This window comes from Pristiophorus japonicus, chromosome 7, assembly GCF_044704955.1.
Source record: "Pristiophorus japonicus isolate sPriJap1 chromosome 7, sPriJap1.hap1, whole genome shotgun sequence".
NCBI lineage: Eukaryota > Metazoa > Chordata > Chondrichthyes > Pristiophoridae > Pristiophorus > Pristiophorus japonicus.
Window position 1 is genome coordinate 116,077,151 of NC_091983.1, and position 22,766 is coordinate 116,099,916.

General features: G+C 48.7%; 1 protein-coding gene across 3 annotated transcripts in view; it reads left to right on the forward strand.

Moving 5' to 3' along the window:
• ptprk (protein tyrosine phosphatase receptor type K) overlaps positions 1–22,766 on the forward strand; it is a 779,294-nt gene that overhangs the window by 675,642 nt on the left and 80,886 nt on the right. For all 3 annotated transcript variants that reach the window (XM_070885263.1, XM_070885265.1, XM_070885264.1), the window contains one exon: positions 10,334–10,518. In XM_070885263.1, coding sequence (XP_070741364.1) covers positions 10,334–10,518 — 185 coding nt within the window. The remainder of the gene's footprint in view (positions 1–10,333; positions 10,519–22,766) is intronic.

Consider the following 22,766-nt stretch of genomic DNA (forward strand, 5'->3'; position numbering starts at 1 on the left):
CAGCCTCCCTCCCCCACCCCCCCCGCCCTCCCAATCTCCTTCCCCCCCCCCAATCTCCTTCCCCCCCCCAATCTCCTTCCCCCCCCCAATCTCCTTCCCCCCCCCAATCTCCTTCCCCCCCCCCCAATCTCCTTCCCCCCCCCCCAATCTCCTTCCCCCCCCCCAATCTCCTTCCCCCCCCCAATCTCCTTCCCCCCCCAATCTCCTTCCCCCCCAATCTCCTTCCCCCCCCCAATCTCCTTCCCCCCCCCAATCTCCTTCCCCCCCCAATCTCCTTCCCCCCCCCAATCTCCTTCCCCCCCCAATCTCCTTCCCCCCCCAATCTCCTTCCTCCCCCCCCAATCTCCTTCCTCCCCCCCCAATCTCCTTCCTCCCCCCCCAATCTCCTTCCTCCCCCCCCAATCTCCTTCCTCCCCCCCCCAATCTCCTTCCTCCCCCCCCAATCTCCTTCCTCCCCCCCCCAATCTCCTTCCTCCCCCCCCCAATCTCCTTCCTCCCCCCAATATCCTTCCCCCCCCCCCCAATCTCCTTCCCCCCCCCCCCAATCTCCTTCCTCCCCCCCAATCTCCTTCCTCCCCCCCAATCTCCTTCCTCCCCCCCAATCTCCTTCCTCCCCCCCAATCTCCTTCCTCCCCCCCCCAATCTCCTTCCTCCCCCCCAATCTCCTTCTCCCCCCCCAATCTCCTTTCCCCTCCATCTCCTTTCCCCCCCATCTCCTTTCCCCCCCATCTCCTTTCCCCCCATCTCCTTTCTCCCCCTTCTCCCCTTCTCCCCCTTCTCCCCATCCCTCCCCCTTCTCCCCATCCCTCCCCCTTCTCCCCCCATCCCTCCCCCTTCTCCCCCCATCCCTCCCCCCCTCTCCCTCCCCTCGCTGTCAGAAATACAGACACTGACAGACAGAGAATGAGAGACACACAGACAGACAGAGATAGAGACACACTGAGGGGGGCATCCCAGCACGCTGTTGGAGGGCTCCCGGTGCTGCAGTCGGTAAGTAGAAAATGTTTTATTTATTGACTTAAAAAAAAAAATTAGTTATTCATTTTTTTTGATTGATTTATTGGTTGATTTATTGATGTAGTTATCATTTATTATTGATAATGGCTCTTTATTTGTAAAACTGAAGTGTTTAATGTTTGTAAACTTCCCTTTAACCCCCCCCCCCCCCCATTCCCTACGCCTGATTTGTAACGTACGCCTGATTTTCTAAAGTGTCGACAAGGTTTTTTCGAGCGTACAAAAATTTTCACTTACTCCATTCTAAGTTAGTTTGGAGTAAGTTTTCACTGACGAAACTTTGAAAACAGGTGTAAGTGGCTGGACACGCCCCCTTTTGAAAAAAAAATTCTGTTCCAAAGTGAAACTGTTCTAACTGACTAGAACTGGAGCAAACTAAATTATGAGAATTCCAATTTCTAAGATACTCCGTTCTACACCAGTTGCTCCTAAAAATCAGGAGCAAATCATGTGGAAACTTGGGGCCATTCTCTCTCTATCTACTCTATCAAAACCTTTCATAATTTTAAAGACTTTTATTTGGTCACTTTCTCTTTACAAGAGAAAAGAGACCCAGCCTGTTCATCCTTTCCTGATATATCCTTTTTATAATATGGTGACCAGAATTGTACGCAGTACTCCCAAGAGTGGTCTAACTAAAAGTTTAATATAGGTTTAGCATAACTTCACTACTTTTCAATTCTATCCTGCTAGAAATAAACACGAATGCTTGGTTTGCTTTTTTATGACCTTTTTAAACTGTGTTGCTACTTTTAGTGATTTGTGTATTTGTACTATGAGAACCCTTTGCTCCTCTACCCCGAGACTCCCCCCCCCCCCCCATTCTTTGTAGAAAAATGTAGTACCTCACATTTATCTGTATTGAAATTCATTTGCAAATGATATACCCAAACTGCAAGTTTATTAATGTCTTCCTGTAATTTGTTGCAGTCCTCTTCAGTATTGACTAAAGCCCCACCCCCATTTCAGTGTCAACCGCAAATTTAGAAATTGTGTTTCTGATTCCAAAGTCTAAATCATTAACATAAATTGTGAACAACAGTGGTCCCAGCAGCGATCATTGTGGAACACCACTTCGCACCTTCTGCCACTCTGAATAGCTACCTTTTATCCTTACTTTCTGCTTTCTGTCTTGCAGCCAGCTAGCTATCCATTCTGCTATTTGCTCCCTGATGCCGCATTCTCTGACCTTATTCATTGGTCTATTATGTGGAACTTTATCAAAAGCCTTTTGAAAATCTAGATAAATTACATCTACTGCATTATCCTTGTCTACTCTCTCTTACCTCTTCATCAAATTCAGTAAAGTCGGTCAAACAAGACTTTCCCTTTTGAAATCCATGCTGACTGTTCATTATTTTTTTTTTGGTTTCTAAATGCTCTATTTTCTGTTTCACTTCCGCCTAACACGTAATTTTCCCAAATCAGTATCTCTCCATGAAGTCGAAGAATTTCTGATGAACATTTTTATAAATTCTATCTTAATTTGTCGTAAAAATCCAAACCGTAATGTTTGGTCAAGCTAGACACCACACAAATTTCCATGTAATGCAATTCATTTAAAGCTCATCCACATGATGGACACTGATCCCTAATGAGCCATAACCGTCCGTATACAGGCAAATGAGCTCAACCTAACAAATATGCCTGTTGATGCAGCTTTAATTAAATATTTTATTTCAACAGGAAATCATAAAATATGTTCACTGATTTTTTTTCCAACTGCACGTCCATATGAAACTTTCATTCCAGTTCAACCTCATACGGTCTACGTGCTCTCCTGAGCCTAATTGTAATCCAACACCACCTTGGGTGTGTATTATGGATGTGATCCAATTCTACCTTGATTCTATGCCAGATAAAGGAAGTTCAGCGACTGATGCATTCAGCTCAATCTCCCAACTGATTAAAGCCATTAGGATAGTTGCTTTCTAAGCCAAAAATGTCACATCATATCATATATCAACGGTTCAACATGAGGGTGTATGAGTTAATGGAGGAACAGATTCAGATTCCATCCTGGATCTTGGGTTTATCCAGTTGTGCTCCTTTATAACAGAATGCAAAACTGATCACTTTGACATGCAGTCTGTTTGAATAAGACTTAATGGTCCAGATTAAATATCCACAATATCTGCGTGTACTATTTTCTGACTTTGCAAGACTTCCAATAGTGTGAAGCCTGCTCCAACATTTGCAAAACAAAAAGCTTTGATTCAATCATTTTGTTTACTGGAAGGATATCCAGTGTGGATTTCTATTCTGTGCCTAGCTTGGAGTTGGAAATATCCTTCTTGATAAAATTGACACTCCATGTCTCTTTGCAATTGAGCTTCGATATAATGGGGTAAATCTTGTGAGGTATGGGAAGATTCCCAGTGAATATCAATTGAGCCTTTTGCCTATCAAATTTTGGTCTGTGTACCAACTATGGGAAGATGCCTTTGCAAGGCAAATCTCCTCATTTCTCTTCCAGAAAAAAAAACATTACCCAGGATGAAAAAGATATATGCTGAGGGCTCTCTGCACATGGTATCGTGTCAACATCAACCAGGAGACAGCCAACATGTTATGATGGTGGTCCCAAGGGAAATATGGTTCCTGATTGTAGCTGCAGTCTCCTTCCCTATCCATCATCATAGTGTTCAATGTCTCCCTCACAGTATGGCATACTGACCTAGAAATGGACCTGTAAAGTGAATGTGGTCACATAAATAAGAGTTATGTTTTCAGCAACAAATTTGGTATTGGTTTTTTCCGAACTTCGCAAATCACTTTGTCCAAACTCATGCTGTACGAGATAGTGGATTAAACCTTCAATGGAGTCAGCATCCAATTTCACAAGTAGATTCTTCATGCTAAGGTAGTTCATCACATCTCTTCTTGGGGCTACCCAGAGACAGATCTCATGGAGACGTTCTAGAATAAGCAGTTACTGTGGCTTCGCTGCAGGAATCAGGGAAGCATAAGCTGAGCTTTGTTCTCGGATGGTTTTGCTGCCTGAACAGAGTCGGACAGGACTGCCATCCACCATAAAGACTCTACTGTGACCCATTTTCCTTGGTCACAGCTCAATAAATAGGCTCCGTCAAACTGCCAGGCCCAAAAATTCAGTTTTGCTGCAGCAGATGGCTTGTAGCTTTTCAAGAAGGAGGGCAAAAACTCCCCAAGACTTTTATTTCAGATTGAAAGGTATGCTCTCGGTGAACCATGTTCCCTCCAGCTGTACATAACAACAACAACAACTTGCATTTATATAGTGACTTTAACATGGTAAATGTCCCAAGGTGCTTCACAGAAGCATTATTAAACAGGATGTGACACTGAGCCACAAGAGGAGATATTAGGACAGATGATCAAAAGCTGATTTAAGGAGCGTCATGAAGGAGGAAAGAGAGGCGGAAAGGTTTAGGGAGGGAATTACAGAGCTTAGGGTCTTGGCAGCTGGAGGCACAGCCACCAATGGTGGAGCGATTAAAATCGTGAATGCACAAGAGGCCAGAATTGGAGGAGCGCAGCTATCTCGGGAGCCGGGGGGGGGTGTTGTAGAGATGGAGGAGGTTACAGACATATGGAGGGGCGAGGCCATGGAGGGATTTGAAAACAAGGGTGAGAATTTTAAAATCGAAGGGTTAATCGGGAGCCAATGTAGGTCAGCGAACACAGGGGTGATGGGTGAATGGGACTTGGTTAGGATATGGCAGCAGATTTTGGATGAGCTTAAGTTTATGGAGGGTGGAAGATGGGAGGCCATCCAGGAGTGTGGTGGAATAGTCATGTCTAGTGGTAACAAAGACATAGATGAGGATTTCAGCAGCAGATGAGCTGAGGCAGAGGCAGGTCAGGCGATGTTATGGAGGTGGAAGTAGGCGGTGTTGGTAATGGCGCGAATATGTGGTCGACAGCTCATCTCTGGATGTCAGACAAGCAATCTGTCAAGTTAGAGACAGTGGAGGGGTCAAGAGAGATGGTGGTGAGCTAGAGCTGAGTGCCATCGGTATACCTGTGGAACCTGACGTGTGTTTGGATGATGCTTTGGGTAACATGTAGATGAGAAATAGGCGAGGGAGGCAAAGATAGATCCTTGAGGAACTCCAGGGGTAACTGTGGGATGAGAAGCCATTTCAGGTGATTCTCTTGCTACGACTGGATAGATAAGAATTGAACTGGGCAAGTGCAGTACAACCTAACTGGATGAAGGAGAGGCGTTAAGGAAAATGGTGTGGTCAACCGTGTCAAATGCTGCAAACCGATCGAGAAGGACAAGGAGGGATAGTTTACCATGGTCACAATCACATAGGATGTCATTTGTGACTTTGATAAGAGCTGTTTCGGTACTGTGACAGGGCAGAAATCTGATTGGATCGAGAGTAAGGGACATTAAAGGAGGATGAGTGCCCACTACTGGTGCTCTCCCTCCAGCATGGTTAATTGCAGCTTATATTGCCATGCCTCTTCATAATTACTAGTAGAGGTTGGAGTCAAAAGAATTGTCTGGTTTTTCAGGCACTGCAACATGGTAGCTGGGCCAAATCCCTTCAATTTCTGCCATTGTAGTATCTGATTCACACACAGGATTTTTCATTAGATTTTAGCAGCTGATTATTTCTGTAACTTCCTATTGGCCAAGGAAGACTTTGTTGTAGGTTTTTCTATCCCTCGGTGTTGATCATGCCGTCAGTGTCCTACAGATTAGATCTAGCGACACAAATTTGGAACCATTTGATGGAAATGCTTCTGAGAAGGGCATCTTGGAAAACGATGATTTCTAGCACCAAGTGGTGATGAGACTACTTGAATCCAGAAAAGCTTCAGCTTTCAAAGATTATGATGATAAACATGACACATTGATTGCAAGATCACACCTAAAATCCGCCTGCAGATTTTTGTTGTCTTACAAATACTGTTAGCACCTGGAAGGTTGAGCCTTTAATTCAACGGCCAGCTGTCATCTGAGATTTGATCCCAGACACCTGGCGCTCAGCAAACTGGTATCAAACCCATTGTAATCTCTGGACTTTTGTGAGCTGAAGTTCTTTTTTTTTAATTTAAACAATTTTTAGACTCAGTCCACTTTTTTTGCTGAATATTGTAACTGAGTTCCCATTTCTCAAGACATTATGCTGCTGGAAATGTATCTGCCACTTTGTTTTTTCCATTTAAAAGAGGTATTGTTTTGTTCCTGTGCATGTAGCTTTCGATTTCTCTGTAGATAGAATCAAAAGCAGAGACAATTGATTTATTCCTTGTAGGGACAAAATAGTGTGCAAACCCATCACCAGACAGAATCTGCTGGGGAGAATCATTGCATATTTTACTAAAATCATGGCCAGCAAGCAGTCGTTTATCAGAAAACTGAAGAAGCTCTTCTGCTTTTACCAAGCATTAGTGTTTTGCTTTCATCCTGCAGAATGATGACCATTTTGGTGTTGTCATGATCCAAGCCAGGCTGAACCTATGGGTCTTCTGAGTTCCACCATCACTTTCTGAATTACTTTCCTATATTGGCCCTGATTTTCCTTCCCACAACTATCCATAAGCTAAATAGAGCACACCCAAAGTGTGCACTGCCTAATGTAATGGGCATCTGTTTGGATTTCTGGGTTCAGGGTCATTATATTGGCCTGAAGTTCTCCAGGCTTTGGGCCGCCCTTTTTCAGAAGCTTGCCGCAGAATCTGGTGCAGATATCCAAACACTGCTGCAGCAAGAACAGCAGCGACAAAGGCTACAGTTCCAATTCATACCCTTACTTACCCTGTGGAAGAAAACCAGTTATCTTCCAGGTTGCCTTCTGATGGCACCCAGGGCCCATTCAGATCTTATTATTTGAGTGGGGCTGGATGCAAAGTCTTAAGGCCTGCTTATGGGCACCCTTCCAAATGACACCTAAGCTGGAAGGCCAGTTGAAGGTACAAGCACTCTTTCGCTTCCCACCCCCGTTATAATTTGGGGATTCCTGGGAAACATAAAATGGGAAGGACCCACCAGCAGTGGTCTCTGCTTTTTCCCCTCTCTCACCCCAAGGCACAGAGCATTTCCCAAGCACATAGAAAAGGATAATCTTCCCCATTAAGTTTTATGGAAGTTAAATGGAAAGGAGAAAAAAAGTTAAATGGAAAGGGGAAAGGGGAAATGGAAATATAACATGCATGTAAATCATCTTTGTTGAGCCATTTTATTCTGCAAAGTTAGGGGGAAGAAAAGGAAGGGTGGAATCTTTCTCTACTTTTTAGCATTGTTAATTTTATGACAAGTTTCCACTCAAAATCAAGTTATAACAGAGTTCCTTTGTGCGTTTCAATAGCTGGACACCAGTGATTTTATGGTATCCTTTCAAATACATAGTAATGTGCTGGGTAGCAATAGTGCCAAGTTTTATACAAACAAAAATAACCATATGATTGATTGACTTTGGCACAATATATTACAATCTTAAAAATTTAGAAAGTGCAGATTATGATAATTCAGTTAATTCTGTTTCCCCTTTGTCGAATTGGCCAGCCTTTGTCATACGATTTTGCAGATGATCCTTAATTGAATAATTACTTGGAAACTTATTATTTTGCCAAGCTATTTTGTTTTAATACTTTATATTTTGGAAATATTTTTTGCAGTGGTAATTCCATATAATACGCATGTTTGGATGATGTTGCATGTAATGTTCAGGGAATGTCTGTTCCTGAGTGTGGCAACATTGTTTTTGTTTATGTCACTAGGTATTGTTTTTTTTCTGAATGTTATCATGTTGCAGTTGCATAATGCACATTGTTTGCTAGCCGCGAACAATGCAAAAAATAAAAACTAGAAGTAAATTTAAACAATAGATGCCACGGAGTTCAGTGACGAGATCCTAATTCTGTTAGATGATAATTAAAAACCGCTTACTCTTCATTGTCACAGTGTGATGACCTCTGAACTCCTTGGTTATTTTAGAGTGTAATCATGTACCTCAGTCCTGGGGATACATTGTTCTTTGTTGATTACATGGTATTTATTTCATTATGAAACTAACCACTGAGCAAAACAAATCTTGCCTATTAAATTGGTTTTGGATTCAGTCCTGAAAGGTTTAAATGAAGCAGCCAGTAAAAATGTGTATATTAAATTGTATGTCTTGATTGGTTACAATCTGTAAATTTAATATGAGAATACCAATTTACAGATTGATATATTACATTTTTTTGAAATATGTATGTCAACCTTAATTTATGTTTGTGTTTTTTGCTGCTCTATTCTACAAAGTGCCCATTGCTGGTAAGTATTGTATTTTGGAAAACAGCACAGTTCTAGGTAATTACAGGATGTGTAGAAACTATGGCCCCAAGTTTCGGCCTGTGCCGAAAACAGCGCACTTCCGAGCTGGACGCCTGTTCTTCGCGCCTAAAAGTGCGCTAGAAAAAAACTTTGATATTCTCCGGCTCCTTGGAGCTCGATCTCAGCTCTTCACAGCGGGGGGCGGAGCCAAACACTCGCGCCGATTCTGTAAGTAGTGGGGGGCGGGTCCAATTTAAATGAGCCAACGTGGTGCCGGCAACCCTGCGCGTGCGCGTTGGAGCGTGCGCGCACGCGCAGTTTCAAACAAACATTGGCACTCGGCCATTTTTAAAAGGACTCGGCTGCCGTTGAGCCACTGACACCGTCCCTTAAGCGTGGCCAAATGGCCTCAACCCCCTTGAAAAGCTGCGTGCGTCCGGTGTTGATCCTTCGGCTGCCGGCCAGCCACTAACAGAATGAAGGCCTGCCTGCAGCACAGCAGCTCAGCTCGAAGGCTGCTTGCTGCCGCTGTTGGGGCTGCCGTCGAGACACTGACGCCACACCCCTGCCTGTCTCCAACATGAAAGGCCTGCCTGAAGCACAGCAGCTCAAAGGCTGCTGATGTTTCACACAGGTAGAAACATGGTTTATTTAATCTTTTCTTTGCTTATAAATTTTTATTCAGGTTGGATTTATTTGTATAATATTTGTATAAGTATAACTAAGGATTGATTGTAAAATTTAATGACTTCCCTAACCGCCCCCCCCCCCCCCACCATTCCCTACGCCTAATTTGTAACCTACTCCTGATTTTCTAAAGTGTAGACAAGGTTTTTTCGAGCGTACAAAAATCTTCACTTACTCCATTCTAAGTTAGTTTGGAGTAAGTTTTCACTGCCGAAACTTTGAAAACAGGCGTAAGTGGCTGAAAAAAAAATTCTGTTCCAAAGTGAAACTGTTCTAACTGACTAGAACTGGAGCAAACTAAATGCCGAGAATTTGAATTTCTAAGATACTCCGTTCTACACCAGTTGCTCCAAAAAATCAGGAGCAACTGAGGCTGAAACTTGGGCCCTATGTGATATGGTCAATTGTATGTTTGTCAATGAGTTCTATCTTTATATCAGATATGGGGGCTGTGAATCCATGACTATTTGGACAAATGTCACTATTGAAGAACAAATGATGTATACCAGCTGTCTGAACTGAACCTTGCCTTTCACTCTTAAATCTATTTCACCATTTTACCTGGAATGGCGTGCTCCATTACTGCAATATCTTCTCTGTTCTTGAGTGGCCAGCAGATAACTATCCAAACACAGCAATGGAGGAAAACTGGTTTGACTAATCATCTACATTGGCGTTCAGATTCAGATTTTAGGAAAGGAAGTCTTGCATTCTCCTGTAGAGCAGTAGGCTGTCAGCAATATTATGATACTGGGTAGATCTTGTGATAAATTGATGCAAGCAACATTTATATATTTTTTTAATTGGTCAAGTGCATGTCCTTGTAGGCATGCCGGGTGTAGTATTATGTTGAGCCATAAACTTGCTTTTAACGGAAGTAGAAATAAATGTTAAGCGAAACATGTCTAACAGAGAATAATGCATATTTCTATGTCAATTCTTGGTTTAGTCCTGAAGCCAAGACTATCAAGTTGTAACAACTTTCAGAAAAAAGTTACATACATCTATATGTTCGAAAAAAGCCTATGAAATAGAACTCATTTGGATATTTTGTACTTATGGGAATGAGCCCTTTCCAATAGGAGGTCTATAATTTAGTTTATTTGGCTATGTTTAGGACCCTGGGTCTGGATTAAATTGAATTGTAATTTTCATCGTGCTTATGCTGTAGAAATTTTCAAGGTGAAGGATTAAGTGAATCAAGACTTCAATCGCATCTGCCTCAGAATTTTTTGTTTCTGTAAGATGGCTTCTTTGAGTCACACAACATAAAAACAACTCTAAAATTGCACATTAGTTACCTCCAGTGTAAGATCTTGTATCAGAAATACATGGGGAAATTGCACACTTAATAAATTATTCCATTTTTCCTAGATGAAAACCACACTGTGTCAGCAGAGTCGAGCAGGTTATTAGATGTTCCCCGTTATCACTGTGACCCTGCAGAGTCTCCATACCAGACTGGCCAATTGCACCCTGCGATTCGTGTTGCTGACCTATTGCAGCACATCAACTTGATGAAAACTTCAGAGGGCTATGGTTTCAAAGAGGAATACGAGGTAGGAATATTGTAAAATACTCAAATAACAATATAATGAAATCATGTGTACCTTGAAACTGAGCTTCCTCATGAAACCGGACACATGTCAGGGTTCAGAAGAAATATAGAGCTACTAGTCTGTGTTAATATTTCATTCTGAAACATGGCTGACTTACTATTGCTAATTGTACTTGAAAATTAAATTCTCCAATCTAGCTTTAAATAATGCTGTTGAGTGGTAGGTGTTAGTTATAAATTTGGGTCTGCCATAGATACCTTCTCTGGTTCAGTGGCATCAATCGCTCTTGTAAGTGGTCTGAGAATCTTACTTTTTTAGAAGTTGAGTCGCACTGCCTGTTATCGACATCTACAATAGCAAAAGCTGATGTGTAACAATGAAACTCTCTAGTGAACTGGATAGGATCTCTGGCCCAGAAATTGGGCTATTTATTGCTACACTGATGAAGTCAGCACTTCTTAAAATGACACACACATCTTTCAGCTAAGTTTTTTATTAAGCTTGTAAGGCTGGACTTTTTATATTTTATTGTAGTGGCTTGGTGCAATAGATGTTAAAAGTTTTTTATGTGTGCAGGCAGTGCTGCTGGATGCTTGCAAGGCCTCGGATGGTAAAGGAAGACCTCTGAGGACAGAAAATGCTGGAAATATGCATTGGGTCAGGCAGCATCTGTGGAGAAATAGAGCTCACATCTCAGGTCGAGATGCTGCCTGTCCTGCTGAGTATTTCCAGCATTTTCTGCTTTTATTTCGGATTTTCAGCATCCGCTCGCAGAAGGGAGAGCAGGACGCAGAAGAGGAGGATGCAGGGGGAAGATTGCAACCTTTTCTGGCTAGGATATCCGGGACGGTATCATCAACCTATGTTACCAGTGACCAAAACCCCAATTCCCCTTTCAACATTGTCCTTCTCTGCAAGAGGTGCATGCGAGAAGGAGGACAATGTATGAGGATACCAACATCTTGTATTCTTTCAGCCCCGCCATTGGCAAAGGGCTCAGCCACACCCCTGCCAAGAATGATGAGGCTCGGAATGGGAGGTGTGCCCTGTGTTTGGTACAGATTGTTGGTAGGTGAGTGATGGTCGTGCATTGAGCAGTGTGTGAGGTTGGTGGTGCAGTTGGTAGGAGGCAGCCTTTCAAAATGGTCTGAGGTCATGCAGCTTCTTTGGGCACTGGAGCTAGGTCGTGGCGGGGCGTGGGCGGCACTGCTGGCAGTGATGGCCTCAGTGATCTGGTCCCACATCATTCTTGGGGCCTCCTGGCCCCTGTGGATAGAGGATCTCTCTTGCAGTGTTGACCCCCTGCATAAAGCTGGAGTGCTGTGTGCAAGACCCTGGCTGCCTCTTCCCTGGCTTGCTGAGTGTTAGTGCTGAAGTACTTCTCCCATTTGTTTAGGTGCAGAAGGCAATTCATCTTTAAGAGCTGAAGACTACCATTTGGGAATTTTTTATGTTAATTTTTTTTCAGACGGCAGTTCAGCTCGAAGGGCTAAAAACTATCTATTTTTAAATGATTTTTATTCTTTTCATTTTAGAAAGCAGTTCCCCTTTCAGGGACTGCACTGCTTTCTAAAATGGCAGTCTTGCTATAGAGAAGGCTGTTCTTGCTGCAATAATGCTAGAGCCACGCTACAATGGGCTTCCTGCTGAGACAACCGCCCAAAAAACAGCCTTGCAAGTGAGCTTAGCGTTGCGCTAATGTTAATTACCGAGCAAAACCAATATACCGATGATGCCAGCGTTATAAATTTTGGCCACCGGCAAGCTTCCAGCACTCTTGAATTTCTAGACCTATGTCTTTTCAGGTTTTAATTCTTCCATCTTTCTGAAGGCAAACTGAGTTACCAGAAGGTGATGCAAGGCTTGATTTGAATCAGTAAGCAGCTTTGTTCCAAAGTAAGGTTAACAGAGCAATAGATTTCATCAGATTCAATTAATTTAATTGCTCAAACTTGTCTCCATGTAATGAGATACAAATAATGAATGTGTGATACTATTCCACTTTAGAGGGTCATCTTACTTGAACAGAATAACTTCTCTGCATTCCAACCTGTAATGTAGGGCAGAACCTTCTTTCTCTGCAAATTCCTGATTTTCAGTCTTTTACTTCCTGCCTGGACAATGTCCTCTTTCAAAAGTCTTTGGGTGTCATTTTGACCTTGAGCAATAGTGTATAATTAGCGATATTGGATCAGCCGCCCATTACACAGTGAAACCTCTAAATTAAGGACACCAAAGAGACTTATATCAGGTATCCTTTTAAAATGGTCATTGTAAACCAGATTGGCTGTATCTCCTGCAGTGTTCATAAGAACATAAGATCATAAGCAATAGGCGCAGGAGTAGGTGATTTGACCCTTCAAGCCTTCCTCCGCCATTTAATACGATCATGGTTGATCTGATCATGGACTCAGTTCCACTTTCCTGCCAGCTCCCCATAACCCTTTATTCCCTTATCACTCAAAAATCTGTCTATTTCCGCCTTAAATATATTCAATGACCCAGCCTCCACAGCTCTCTGGGGCAGAGAATTCCTCAGATTTGCAATCCTCTGAGAGAAAAAATTCCTCCTCAACTCAGTTTTAAATGGGCGGCCCCTTATTCTGAGACTATGCCCCCTAGTTTTAGTTTCCCCTATGAGCGGAAATATCCTCTTTGCATCCACTTGTCAAGCCCTCTCATTATCTTATGTTTCGAGTTGCCCTCACCGCGCCCCCCCACCATTCCGCTTTTGTCTTCACTTGGGATCATGCTTAATTCTGGAGCCCTGCCTGCGGGGTGTGCTTTCAGTTCATTTTCTGTTTGTTGGATTTCCCAGTTCATCGCTATCCTGTGGGCGGTGGCTGCCATCGGGCCGCAGTGCCTGGCAGATCCCAGCTAAACTGCAGACCTCTGTGTGCTATCGCTGCTAGAGTTTGAGGAGCTGGGGTGTGGGTACAGGCTGTAAGCAGCTCATCATGACCTGGTGGACTGGGGGAAGTAGGGTTGCCAACTCTCGTTCATTCCTGGAGGACAGATCACATGAGTTCTACAAATCTTATTGGATTTACCTTATAAAGGTTGGGTGCCCATACTTGTGGTTTTGAGAAGTTCCAAGAAACAGACCACCGACGAACAGGCCAAGCGGGGAACCATTCTCTCAATCTCCTCCTGAACATCAATACCACACTCTGCATCTCTCCCCGAGTCCCCAGTCTCACTTTCTTTCCCGAGCTCCCATTCTCCAGTCGCCCACTTCCCCAGTCGCCCACTTCCCCACTTCCCCAGTCGCCCACTTCCCCACTTCCCCAGTCGCCCACTTCCCCACTTCCCCAGTCGCCCACTTCCCCACTTCCCCAGTCGCCCACTTCCCCACTTCCCCAGTCGCCCACTTCCCCACTTCCCCAGTCGCCCACTTCCCCACTTCCCCAGTCGCCCACTTCCCCACTTCCCCAGTCGCCCACTTCCCCACTTCCCCAGTCGCCCACTTCCCCACTTCCCCAGTCGCCCACTTCTCCAGTCGCCCACTTCTCCACTTCCCCAGTCGCCCAGTTCCCCACTTCCCCACTTCCCCAGTTCCCCACTTCCCCACTTCCCCAGTCGCCCACTTCCCCACTTCCCCAGTCGCCCACTTCCCCACTTCCCCAGTCGCCCACTTCCCCACTTCCCCAGTCGCCCACTTCCCCACTTCCCCAGTCGCCCACTTCTCCAGTCGCCCACTTCTCCACTTCCCCAGTCGCCCAGTTCCCCACTTCCCCACTTCCCCAGTCGCCCACTTCCCCACTTCCCCAGTCGCCCACTTCCCCACTTCCCCAGTCGCCCACTTCCCCACTTCCCCAGTCGCCCACTTCCCCAGTCGCCCACTTCCCCACTTCCCCAGTCGCCCACTTCCCCACTTCCCCAGTCGCCCACTTCCCCACTTCCCCAGTCGCCCACTTTCCCACTTCCCCAGTCGCCCACTTTCCCACTTCCCCAGTCGCCCACTTCCCCACTTCCCCAGTCCCCCGCTTCCCCAGTCGCCCGCTTCCCCAGTCGCCCGCTTCCCCAGTCCCCCGCTTCCCCAGTCGCCCGCTTCCCCGCTTCCCCAGTCGCCCGCTTCCCCGCTTTCCCAGTCGCCCGCTTCCCCGCTTTCCCAGTCGCCCGCTTCCCCGCTTCCCCAGTCGCCCGCTTCCCCGCTTCCCCACTCGCCCGCTTCCCCACTCGCCCGCTTCCCCACTCGCCCGCTTCCCCACTCGCCCGCTTCCCCACTCGCCCGCTTCCCCACTCGCCCGCTTCCCCACTCGCCCGCTTCCCCACTCGCCCGCTTCCCCACTTCCCCAGTCAACCCCCGTTGCCCACTTCCCCAGTTCCCTAGTCGCCCCCCCATTCCCCAGTCGCACCCCGTTCCCCCCATTCGCCAGTCGCCCCCGTTCCCCCCATTCCCCAGTCGACTTCACCATCCACCCACGCCTCCACCTATTACCCAGTCACCCTATTCCCCCATTCCCGAGTCGCCCTCTCCACCACCCCCCCCCCCCGTTCCCGGTCGCCGCGATTCCCCGGTCGCCCTCTCCCCCCATTCTCCAGTTGCCCCATTCCCCGGTCGCCCTCTTCCCCCCATTCTCCAGTTGCCCCATTCCCCGGTCGCCCTCTCTCCCTGTTCCCCGGTCGCCCTCTCTCCCTGTTCCCTGGTCGCCCTCCCCTCCCCCCGCCCCTCCCCGATTCCCCAGTCGTCCTCTCCCCCCAAGTTCCCCGCTCGCCCTCTCTCCCCTCTTTTCCCCCCCCCCCGGTTCCCCAGTCGCCTTCTCCCCCCATTCTCCAGTCGCCCCATTCACTGGTCGCCCTCTCTCCCTGTTCCCTGGTCGCCCTCCCCTCCTCACCCCCCCCCCCCCCGTTCCCCAGTCGCCCTCCCCCCCCCCGCTGTTCTCCAGTCGCCCTTCTCCCCCCCACCCCCCGCTGTTCTCCAGTCGCCCTTCTCCCCGTTCCCCAGTCACCTCTCCCCATTCTCCAATCGCTCTCTCTCCCTCTCCCTCTCCCCTTCCTCCTATTTCCCACCGCCCGCTTTGCCCCCCCCCCACACCCCCCCAGTTCCCCGGTCGCCCGCCCCCCCCTAGTTCCCCGGTCGCCCGCCCCCCCCCCCAGAGTTCCCTGGTCGCCCCCCCCCCCCCCCCCCGAGTTGCCCGGTCGCCCGCCCGCCCGCCCCCCCCCCCCCCGAGATCCCCGGTCGCCCCCCACCCCCCGAGTTCCCCGGTCGCCCCCCCCCCCCCCCCGAGATCCCCGGTCGCCCCCCACCCCCCGAGTTCCCCGGTCGCCCCCCCCCCCCCCGAGTTCCCCGGTCGCCCCCCCCCCCCGAGTTCACCGGTCGCCTCCCCCCCCCCTCCCCGAGTTCCCCGGTCGCCCCCCTCTTCCCCCCCGTCGCCCTCTTCCCCCCCATTTCACCCCCGTCGCCCTCTTCCCCCCCATTTCACCCCCGTCGCCCTCTTCTCCCCCCCGTCGCCCTCTTCCCCCCCCGTCGCCCTCTTTCCCCCCATTCCCCCCCCGTCGCCCTCTTCCCCCCCCCCGTCGCCCTCTTCCCCCCCCCCCCGTCGCCCTCTTCCCCCCCCCCGTCGCCCTCTTCCCCCCCCCCCGTCGCCCTCTTCCCACCCCCCCGTCGCCCTCTTTCCCCCCATTCTCCAGTTGCCCCATTCCCTGGTCGCCCTCTCTCCCTGTTCCCCGGTCGCCCTCTCTCTCTGTTCCCTGGTCGCCCTCCCCTCCCCCCGCCCCTCCCCGGTTCCCCAGTCGTCCTCTCCCCCCAAGTTCCCCGCTCGCCCTCTCTCCCCTCTTTTCCCCCCCCGTGGTTCCCCAGTCACCTTCTCCCCCCAAGTTCACCGGTCGCCCTCTCCCCCCATTCTCCAGTCGCCCCATTCACTGGTCGCCCTCTCTCCCTGTTCCCCAGTCGCCCCCCCTCCCCCCCCCCCCCCCCCCGCTGTTCTCCAGTCGCCCTTCTCCCCCCCACCCCCCGCTGTTCTCCAGTCGCCCTTCTCCCCGTTCCCCAGTCACCACCTCTCCCCATTCTCCAATCGCTCTCTCTCCCTCTCCCTCTCCCTCTCCCCTTCCTCCTATTTCCCACCGCCCGCTTTGCCCCCCCCACACCCGCCCAGTTCCCCGGTCGCCCGCCCTCCCCAGTTCCCCGGTCGCCCCCCACCCCCCCCGAGTTCCCCGGTCGCCCGCCCCCCCACCCCCGAGTTCCCCGGTCGGTCACCCCCCCCCCCCCCCCCCGAGTTCCCTGGTCGCCCCCCCCCCCCCCCCCGAGTTCCCCGCCCCCCCCCCCACCCCCGAGTTCCCCGGTCGCCCCCCCCCCGCCCGAGTTCCCCGGTCGCCCGCCCCCCCCCCCCCCCGCCCGAGTTCCCCGGTCGCCCCCCCCCCCCCCCCCCCCGAGTTCCCCGGTCGCCCCCCCCCCCCCCCCGAGTTCCCCGGTCGCCCCCCCCGAGTTCCCCGGTCGCCGCCCCCCCCCCCCCCCGAGTTCCCCGGTCGCCCCCCCCCCGAGTTCCCCGGTCGCCCCCCCCCCCGAGTTCCCCGGTCGCCCCCCCGAGTTCCCCGGTCGCCCTCTTTCCCCCCCCCGTCGCCCTCTTTCCCCCCCCCGTCGCCCTCTTTCCCCCCCCCCGTCGCCCTCTTTCCCCCCCCCGTCGCCCTCTTTTCCCCCCCCGTCGCCCTCTTTCCCCCCCCCGTCGCCCTCTTTCCCTCCTTCCCCCCCATCGCCCTCTTCCCCCCCCCCCATTCCCCCCCGTTGCCCTCTTCCCCCCCATTCCCCCCGTCACCCTCTTCCCCCCCCCCATCGCCCTCTTCCCCCCCCATTCCCCCCCCCGTCGCCCTCTTCCCTCCCCCATTCCCCCCCCCGTCGCCCTCTTCCCCCCCCCATTCCCCCCCGTCGCCCTCTTCCCCCCATTCCCCCCCGTCGCCCTCTTCCCCCCCATTTTACCCCCGTCGCCCTCTTCCCCCCCCCCGTCGCCCTCTCCCCCCCCCATTCCCCCCCGTCGCCCTCTTCCCCCCCATTCCCCCCCGTCGCCCTCTTCCCCCCATTTCACCCCCGTCGCCCTCTTCCCCCCCCCCGTCACCCTCTTCCCCCCCCATTCCCCCCCCCCCCCCCGTTGCCCTCTTTCCCCCGTTCCCCAGTCGCCCTCTTCCCCTCCCCCCTTCCCCAGTCGCCCTCTTACACCTATTCCCTAGTCACCCTCTCACCCCACCCCACCCCAGCCTCCCATTCCCCACTCACTCCCCCCATTCCCCAGTTGCCCTCTTTCTCCCCCCCATTCCCCTGTCGCCCTCTCTCCCTCTTCCCCCCTCCCCCCCAATTCCCCTGTCGCCCTCTCTCCCTCCCCCCCCAAATTCCCCTGTCGCCCTTTCCCCGCCCTCTTTCCCCCCCCCCCCCCCCTATTCACCTGTTACTCTCTCTCTCACCCCCCCCATTACCCTGTCACCCCACCATTACCTTGTCACCCTTCCCCCACGCCCCATTACCCTTTTGCCCTCTCCATCTTATTCCCCAGTCGCCCTCTCTTTCTCCCGCCCCCATTCCCCACTATTGCCCAAGGTCCTCATAACCCCCATCTCTACTACTCTCCCTTTCACAGATAAAGATCAAGGGGTTTTTCTAAAGATGAGATGTTTTCCAGTTATTCAGATAAACTAACAAATTGCTCATTGTTTTGTCTCTGTGAAAATTTGTTTCCAATTAGCATTTAATCCTCCTTTTATTTGACAACTGATCTGCATCCCAGTATAGCACTGTCCCAAGAAGCAAAATCTATTAATTTAAAATACTTTTTAAAGTAGCTCCAATCTTGATCCTTTCTTTGGACTATGGTCAGAAAATGTCAGACCATGACCTAGTGTACAGGCTAAGTTACTTGACACATCATTCTCGTATATGTGGTGAACCTGGCTGAGATTAAAAGTCCTTATAAAACCAAACATGTAATTTCTTGGGTCTTGAGCAAGGTGTTAAATAAACTGTTACATCAGGCAATGAGTTACAGATCTTTCAATGAAGTGAATCTGATGATGATAAAAACTGCAAGATTAAAACTTGAGCAGTTTATGAAAGCCAGTGGCACCCAGGTGAAGAGTTGCAGTTGCAAGGTGAAGGTGATTTGACAAAAATGAATAGACAAATAGAATACATATCAGGACCAGTCCTTGACACAACATCACTGGTGTGCCAGTTAGAACTTACAGGCATTAATTTGTTTATTTTATCTAAATCACTTGTTCCTTGCATGCATTCTCATTTTTTAGGTTCTCAATTGTTGCAGACATCCATTATCAAGCCAGCTAAATTTAACTTGCAATGAATACAGTAAAATTGATTGATGTTTTATCTGAAGGTATGGAACATCCCCTAATGGGCAATGTGTCAGGGTTATGACTCATTTAGCAACAAATTACCAGACAGACAATATTATGCATTTATGATTTCTTTTGCACCAGGAAGAATGGGATTCATGCATTCATTAGAAGTGAATATAAATAGTTATTTTTCCTGGAAAAAGCAATGTGTTCTTTAGCTACAGCACTTGGCATCGGTATAGATTGTGCATGGCTACTTTTTAATGTTCTTTTTGCTAAATTACTGTTCAATTGAAAGGTTTTTGTCATGATAACATATCAAAAGCTCAAGATTACACTACTTAAAACAATGCGATGTAGTGCTAACTATTAAGCCAGTAGTTGTGGTTTTACTGGCAATGTTTCCTGCAGAAATATGTTGTATCTAAGCAATTTCCTGTTTGCATGCTATGTTAAGCTAGAAAAGAGCAGAGTTAAAAGCCACATATGTTGCCTCATATTTTCTGCACCTTATTGGGCTTCACATGTAGCAAAAAATGTGATATATAGTGAACTGTGACTTTTATATAATTTACTTTCCCAAATGATGTGGTCATTGTTCACAAAACTTGTGGTCTTTAGATCTTGCATCATACAGCACCTCAAAGTGAATAAAGATGCACTACATATAATTGTTTTTTTTCCATAAAAAATTATTTAATTCAAAAAATGTATGATCCATTGTTTGACCCCGAGCTAACCACTGACAAATTTACTCATCTGTTGACAATCCCTTACTGGCATGAGAATACACATTTAAAGATGAATTGAGAGGTGCTCATTACTATCACCCTTGTCATTGCAGAGAGTAAATATTCTGTTTTCATCAAAAATTTGGTATCACAAGATCTTGTCATAAGATCTCCCATAAGAATCGTGTAATATAAGATTTTCTGGTCAGGCTCAACACCTGCTTAGTCGGTGTCACCTATTGGGGGTAATTTGCAACTTTGGCAGCTGGGCGACAACTGGCAGAGAACATCACCCGGCCCTTCTCGAAGTAGCCTGATTTTTATTGCATTGACATCAATGCTGGTTTCTGCAATGGGCGGGTGATCCATTCAATCAGGTTACTGCCCAGACAGCCAAATTGAAAACTGCCATCACTTAATTTTAACATTTAAATGAGTGTCTAGTACCTGCAAATCTGACGGTGCTCGATTTTCTGTCATTTAGAACTGAATTCTGCTGTACGCTCAGCACATCCATTATGACTGAGTGCAGTAAAAATCTTCATTTACAAAGGAACTCTTAAAGTAGCAACGGCTTTTCTTTTTTTACTTTTTTTCTTCCTCAGTAGCTTTTAATTACTGTTTTGTTATTTTTCTGCAGTTTTTCTTGTAAGTTTGGAAGAGAGTGACTGGGGCACTCAGATGTAAGCTAGACTTCAGTATTGGCTGGTGGGGCAATCTAAAATTAATGATGTGGTTGCTTCAAAACATGGCAAAACCTGACTTTAAAACTGAATTATGCCCATACGCCCTGGTCCAATTAAAACTCCCTCATTCATCTGATAGCCACAGTTGGTCTTAAATCCATGTTCCTGCCACAGAAGATTGACTGGTCTATATAGAACAAAATTAATAAAATAAGTTTTTTTATTAATAAAATAAATGTTTTATTATATAATAAAAGAAGCACCATTGATGACCTCAGGACATCTCAAAGCCCCTTATAGCCAGTGAAGTACTTTTGAAATGTAGTTACTGTTGTAATGTAGGATATGTGACAGCCAAATTGTACACAGTAAGGTCTCACAAACAGCAATGAGATAATGACGAGATAATGTGTTTTAATGATGAGGCATAACCACTGTTCCCTTTAAGGTGCACGGCTGCACGCCCGGTACTCATCCTCAAACTGCCACACAGTTGAATTGAATTGCCACACAGAGCCAGACAGCAGTTTGAGGGGGGGAGCGGCCCCATAAAAACACCAACGACTTTGCACATGCACGACTTCGGCACATGTGCACCCGAGTCGTGCATGTGCACCCGATCCCCTTTTGTGCTTGCGTAGTTTTGCCAATGCCGCGCATGTGCAGTACAGGCCACTTTGCAACAAGGTGACTGGGTGATAGAGAGAAGAGCAAGGATCGAAAGGGGAGCAAGAAAGACTGTGGGGCCGGGGGGTGGGGTGGGGGGGGGGGCAAGGAGAGAGCGAGAAACTGCGGGGAGAGAGAGAGAGAGAGGGGAATTGGGGGGAAGGAGGAGGGAGGGCGGGAGAGAGACTGGGGGAGGGAGGGAGAGAGAGAGAGACTGGGGGAGGGAGGGAGAGAGAGAGAGACTGGGGGAGGAAGGGAGAGAGAGAGAGACTGGGGAAGGGAGGGAGGGAGAGAGAGAGACTGGGGAAGGGAGGGAGGGAGAGAGAGAGACTGGGGAAGGGAGGGAGAGAGAGAGAGACTGGGGAAGGGAGGGAGGGAGAGAGAGAGACTGGGGGAGGGAGGGAGAGAGAGACTGGGGGAGGGAGGGAGGGAGAGAGAGAGAGAGAGAGACTGGGGGAGGGAGGGGGGGGAGGGAGGGAGAGAGAGAGAGTGAGGATCGAGATTCCCTGCACTGCTTACAATAGTGCTAAAAGAAAATCTAACATCCGCTGTCAGGGCCATATTTAATCGTCTCTCCTAAAACCCGTAGGCAGTTATCGCTCAGGATTACACTGAGCTGGGACACTAAGGGCATTCAATTAATTGCGAACAAGTTAGTGGAGCTGGTGTCTGATATGAGCACCTTCATTAACATACAACACAAATAGGAAAGCATTGTCAAGAAGCGTTTCCTCTAATAGGGAAATAATTCTGCTCATTTTTCAACATTGACAATATTTCAAATGTTTAAAAAATGGGAGGAAAGCTCTCCCCTTAACCAACATTGATTCTCTGCTTCTCCTTTTGCTCTGATCTTTGCAGAGAGAGACAGCAAGACAGAAACATAGAGTGAGAGACAGTGATGTCGGGAGAGAGAGACTGGGAAAGAAGAAACTGGAGAGGGAGAGAGAAACTGGGAGAGAAGGGGAGGGAGGTAGAGAGAAAGAGAGACTGGGACAGAGGGGGAGAGAGAGAGATAAACTGGGACAGATGGAGAGAGATAAACTGGGACAGATGGAGAGAGATAAAACTGGGACAGATGGAGAGAGATAAACTGGGACAGATGGAGAGAGATAAACTGGGACAGATGGAGAGAGATAAACTGGGACAGATGGAGAGAGATAAACTGGGACAGATGGAGAGAGATAAACTGGGACAGATGGAGAGAGATAAACTGGGACAGATGGAGAGAGAGAGACTGGGACAGATGGAGAGAGATAAACTGGGACAGATGGAGAGAGATAAACTGGGACAGATGGAGAGAGATAAACTGGGACAGATGGAGAGAGATAAACTGGGACAGATGGAGAGAGATAAACTGGGACAGATGGAGAGAGATAAACTGGGACAGATGGAGAGAGATAAACTGGGACAGATGGAGAGAGATAAACTGGGACAGATGGAGAGAGAGAGACTGGGACAGATGGAGAGAGATAAACTGGGACAGATGGAGAGAGAGAGACTGGGACAGGTTCAGAGGGAGAGAGACTGGGACAGTGGGAGGTGGAGAGAGATACTGAAGACAGGTGGAGAGAGAGAGACTGGGATGGTGGGAGGGAGAGACAGAGCAAGAGTGACTGGGACAGAAGGAGAGAGAGAGAGTGAAAGAGACTGAGAGAGACTGGGGAGAGTGTGAGAGACTGAGAGAGAGACTGGGGAGAGTGTGAGAGACTGGGGAGAGTGTGAGAAACTGGGGAGAGGGGGGAGAGTGTGAGAAACTGGGGAGAGGGGGGGAGAGTGTGAGAAACTGGGGAGAGGGGGGGGAGAGTGTGAGAAACTGGGGAGAGGGGGGGAGAGTGTGAGAAACTGGGGAGAGGGGGGGAGAGTGTGAGAAACTGGGGAG